Source organism: Echinococcus granulosus (assembly GCF_000524195.1).
Source record: "Echinococcus granulosus chromosome Unknown EG_S00169, whole genome shotgun sequence".
Lineage (NCBI taxonomy): Eukaryota > Metazoa > Platyhelminthes > Cestoda > Cyclophyllidea > Taeniidae > Echinococcus > Echinococcus granulosus.
In genome coordinates, this window is record NW_020170549.1 from 89,435 (window position 1) to 94,130 (window position 4,696).

At 39.6% G+C, this 4,696-nt stretch overlaps 2 protein-coding genes across 2 annotated transcripts in view; both read right to left on the minus strand. All coding sequences in view use genetic code 11, as the record gives it.

Annotated features, from left to right (window-relative positions):
• EGR_09819 (hypothetical protein) overlaps window positions 1–537 on the minus strand; it is a gene marked incomplete at both ends in the record, with an annotated part of 9,549 nt that extends 9,012 nt beyond the window's left edge. Inside the window, one exon of the mRNA XM_024499068.1 lies at window positions 490–537. Within this exon, the coding sequence (XP_024346520.1) occupies window positions 490–537 (48 nt within the window). The remainder of the gene's footprint in view (window positions 1–489) is intronic.
• A 2,900-nt stretch (window positions 538–3,437) lies between these two features.
• Window positions 3,438–4,696, minus strand: part of EGR_09820 (hypothetical protein) — a gene marked incomplete at both ends in the record, with an annotated part of 13,696 nt that continues 12,437 nt past the window's right edge. The window contains one exon of the mRNA XM_024499069.1: window positions 3,438–3,540. Coding sequence (XP_024346521.1) covers window positions 3,438–3,540 — 103 coding nt within the window. The remainder of the gene's footprint in view (window positions 3,541–4,696) is intronic.

Sequence of the window (4,696 nt, forward strand, 5' to 3'; positions counted from 1 at the left end):
TGCAGCAGTAGTAGGTGGTGTAAAATGGTAGAAAATGATTGTGTGGGAACCGTAATTTCAACGAAGTCAATTCCAATCCTCAGTGCCATTCACTGGCTGTGTTTTAGGCGAACACCTCTTGGATGATCACTTGGCAATTGACACCCAATCATTGCAAACCACCAATGTGAAGGGAGTTACACAGGGAGTGGACCAATTCGCATTTCTGTTATTGACTCCATTGAACCGCCGAATCAGTGGCTGCAGCATTGACTTCATTCTTTATATCAGTGAGATCTATCCCTGTAAACAGCTCTGCAGGCCCAATGCTATTTAATTTTGGTACACGTAGGTAGCGCACTTTTCTCTACATAAACTTCAACATTAAACATTAGTTTTAGCCTTGGAAACTTATCAAATCGCAAAATTTTTGGCGCACAAGTTACTACTTCGTTAAAGTTTTTTTAATGCTATTAGACGAATTGCCCCGGCTTAAAAATCAACACATACTTTGAGTGAATATTGTCCACAATTTAAAAATGTTTTACTTTTTTGCATTTTGAGTGCACTAACAATACCAAAGCGCTCCAATGCAAAAGCGACCGTTCTTGAAATTCACTTCATATTTTCGTTTCGACTTGCAAACTGTCTTCTGCGAAATAAATTAGTACTGAGCATCTCCTTATGGTTGGAGTAACCACCTCATCTGCGTCGAGAATTGCAAATTAGTGAAGATTATAAGAGTCTGCTAGTGTATTGGCCAAAGAAATGGCAGAACAAAGTTTATAATAAACGTAGGAGGATAAGATGGTAGTATCCATAGTTGGTGTGCCATTAGAGCTTCACGAAATAATTTGCAAAAGTATAAACTTTGGTAAGAAATGAAGGAAATGTGTACGTAGCTTCACATCAACCGGAATTTCTGGAGTATGGTTTGCTGCATTATTAGAAGTGAATTTTTTGACCATTAAACGATTAACTGGTGATGATCTACTAATTATCTACTCATTGTACACTACTAATAAAGAAAACGCTCTCTCCCCATGACTCTGCATTGTGTGGGTGCATGGTGCACGGATAAGGCAATTGTTCATAATGAAATGTTGACTTACTAGAGGTCCGGTCACAAACATGCCTAAGGCCTGTTCATTTATGTCTTTGATACAAATTAGAGGCGTAGAGGGGTGCTCTGTCTTTTGAGGAATGGTCAAAACTACTAAGTCAGTCAATGAGGGGCAGACCCACCCTCAGAGAAAATGGGCAAAGATAGGACCCAGTTAGCATGCTCTCAAGCACAACTGTGGTAACACTCAATGCCTCACTTTGGTTCGGAGGAAAAGGAGAAGTGTAATGCATCACTTCCTTTTTCAGTCTTCGTGTTCTTTTAAGGTGTTCCTTCATCTCATATTTGGCCCTTTTCCATTATTTCTGTACAATTATATGATTATGCAATTTCAGGTAGTCTTTGACAATCAGTTAAGAAATGAAGACGAGTTAGTTTTGAAGGTAGCAGGGCTTAGATTCTCGTCTTCTGAAGACAGCACCTTTTATGGATACGTAATTTCTGGGCAAATGTAACTGTTGATAGGGATTATGAGGGGCGACGTGGTACCTGTGCAGCATATAGAATTAAACTAACTGTTCCAACACCGAAGCGATAGATTGAAGGCAACCACGAAGAGTTTTGAGAAATCCATTTTTAAAATTTGCATTGTCGGTAACGACGGACAATAAACATGGCAAAGGCAATGTGTACATCTTAAGAACATATTTTTATAAACCATATTAGTCCCACTATGTTCTGATTCCCATGCTAATATCACTGGCATTAGCCTAGTTTATAATTAGATATCTCCTCTCACTTCGTGTGTCCATTTTTGGGTTTCCACCATCTTTTGGGAGGACATGGAATAGGAAGAAGTGGTTAGTAATGGTATACAGGAACACTCCTGATTCTGCTTTTTCCTTCGCTCCCTTTCAATCCACCTTGTTCATGACGCACAATAGTGCTGATTTCTTACCCTTTTTTCCTCTTTGGCCATATTGCAACAAATTATGCCCATCATCAGCGGGTTAATTGTCGGGAGCATGCAACCAAAGGTTTGTGCTCCTTTTCCCTCTCGGTCGGCTTTCACTTGCACAATATTTTGACGTTTTTCACTGTGCTGATGTTTGACAACAATCCGACTCTGGACTGATGCAACACTCATATTTTGCTTCCTTACGGCTTCTTCAGTTAGAGAGCTAGCGGCCTTGAAGTTTTTTTCCATCCCTATTAAAAATTATGGCTGTAACCAGTTGGACAGCCAAAGCGCTCTGTGTCCTTCACATCACCTTTAATAATATCGTTTGACTCATCTCTAAACTAAAACGCGACAATCGGCCATTTCATCATAAAGCGACTTCAGTGTCATTTTGGACTAAGCTTTGTTGGCAAATGGTAGAGTTCACATGAAACTGTCAGAATTGAAGGTTTACAAGATGGCAGTGCTTACATGCATTGATCTTCTCTCCTCCCATTGCTCCTGCTTATGAAATGTGTGGATGATATTTCAACATCCTCGAGCAACAAAACGCTCCCAAACACTCATAAATGAACGTGACTGCAATAATAGAGTTGAATGGAAAAAGAGTCGCTATCTTCTGTTCAGGAAAATAAGGTACTGCATCTCTTGTGTAAGTATGAAAATGGCTTAATTTGAAGCAGTTTACGATAAAATTTGGGAAGTGCTCCTCTGCGCTACCAGAGAGACTGATAGACACTCTTAAGTAATAACTTGCATAGCCTTATAGCACGAATTTCTTTTGACCACTTTTTAACTAACTTGAACTACAAAAAATGAAGGGGCTGTTTTTAACCGCATATCTTGCTTTAATTCATCGAAATGCCTTTGATGTTAACAATTGCTTACTGGTTGTAAATTTACATAAAATTTGTCGAATGGAGGTCATTCCTATCAACAACATTAGCTTCTCTAGTACAAAGATTCAAACCCACTCATTTGCTCTTCACAGAGACACGAATTTCCCATATGCAATGCTTGTGCTCCTGCACTGCATTTGCCTTCCGCTTACTCGATTGCCCGCTAAATTAACCGGGTTGAGCTTCTCCACTAATCGGTAAGAAGATAGCTGTAATACTCGTACTGTGCATTTCATGACTCCTTACCACTTTGCGTAAGTTGCTTCCTACATTACTTTTACTGCATTTTTGGACCTTCACATTGCTTTGCATTTTTTATCATCTCACGCTTGAACTAGCAGTATCACTCGCAATTGATCTGTAAGAGGCAACTCTAGCCTAATTAATGACGAACCGGGATAAAATTTTAAAATGGTACAACTTCTTCTAACCAAAGTTGTAACACCATTGATTCTGTTTAAAGTAATCTCGCCATAAATTTGGTACTTAGCTTTGTTTTTAAATGATGGATTTTACATAGAATCCTTACAACGGTCTAATTATTAGATGTGAAATATTCTACATCATCTCCTTTAATCCCCGCATTGCCTCTGCTGAAAAAGTAAGTCAAAACACATAAACGGTAAGTGGTATTTAATCTACATAGCACAACAAACACAAATACTTATTGGACCAATTTGCTAATACCTAAGACGACTTGATATGAACGATTTCAGACCTCGGCAAATCTAGCACTAAACATGATTACATAAACCCAGTCCACTCAAGAAGAATGGTTATCTTCCTTTCAAGTTCATTAGTTTGCTTTACTTTATTAATGTCAACTATTTTTATTTAAGTGCGGATTTTTACTTTGTCTGATAAAGTTCATTCGTACCATCAGCTTCTGGTTATCGAGTACCGAGATTCGGACTATTGATGCAGAACCTCTACCACTTCAGTCACATACCTAATCTCTTTCTTCCTACCGGTTTCATCCACCCTTTGAATAAGGAATGTTCCTTGACATCCTTGGGAAATTGTGCGACAAGGAGGAGCAGTTGATTAACACAAAGATGGATGCTTATACGCTGCAAACCATCACCAGATTTGTGCTCGCCTCACAACTTGTTAAAGTAATTGTATAAAATATTTTCTATAAAAGTTTAGCTACTCGAGAAAGCCATATGAGGTGTCGCTAGAGGTATGCTTCACTGACAGTCCTGAATAATGCACCAATGTTGATTGCATTCTGACTCAGAAAAAAGGGATGCAGAAGGAGATACCGATCATGCTTATCCACTCACGTTACATCAAGCTTCACCAAGTTGGTCGTGCACTCCACCTCTCAACCCACTCAGTCAGTTTAAAGAGGATGTTTAAAGTTAATGAGCATTCTGTTATGAGTGTCTTCGAATTCAGAGGTGAAACTTGGCTGCTTCTCTCTCATGTCAATTCTGGCCTACTAGTACCCTGGTCAACCTTAGCCACCTCTGATTAGCAAGCAGGTGTAATCGGTGCAAATCACCACACTTCCGTCAATGTGTAGTATGTAAGGTAGATATTTTGCAGTCAAAAGAAGGTTACAGATTGATTTTCAGAAAATGTTCATGTCAATTATTACAATGGTTTCACCATTCGGTGCAGCGGCATGTAGTGACTCGCTGACTGACCTGCTACCTTCCCAGTGGAGGGGCGCAATGACTCTGTGTCCAGTGTCAGGTGATCTACCACCCAGGATTGATTGTGACTTCCATTAGGCAACAGTCCCACCCCATCATTTTCTACCACTTTACACCACCCACTACTGCTGCG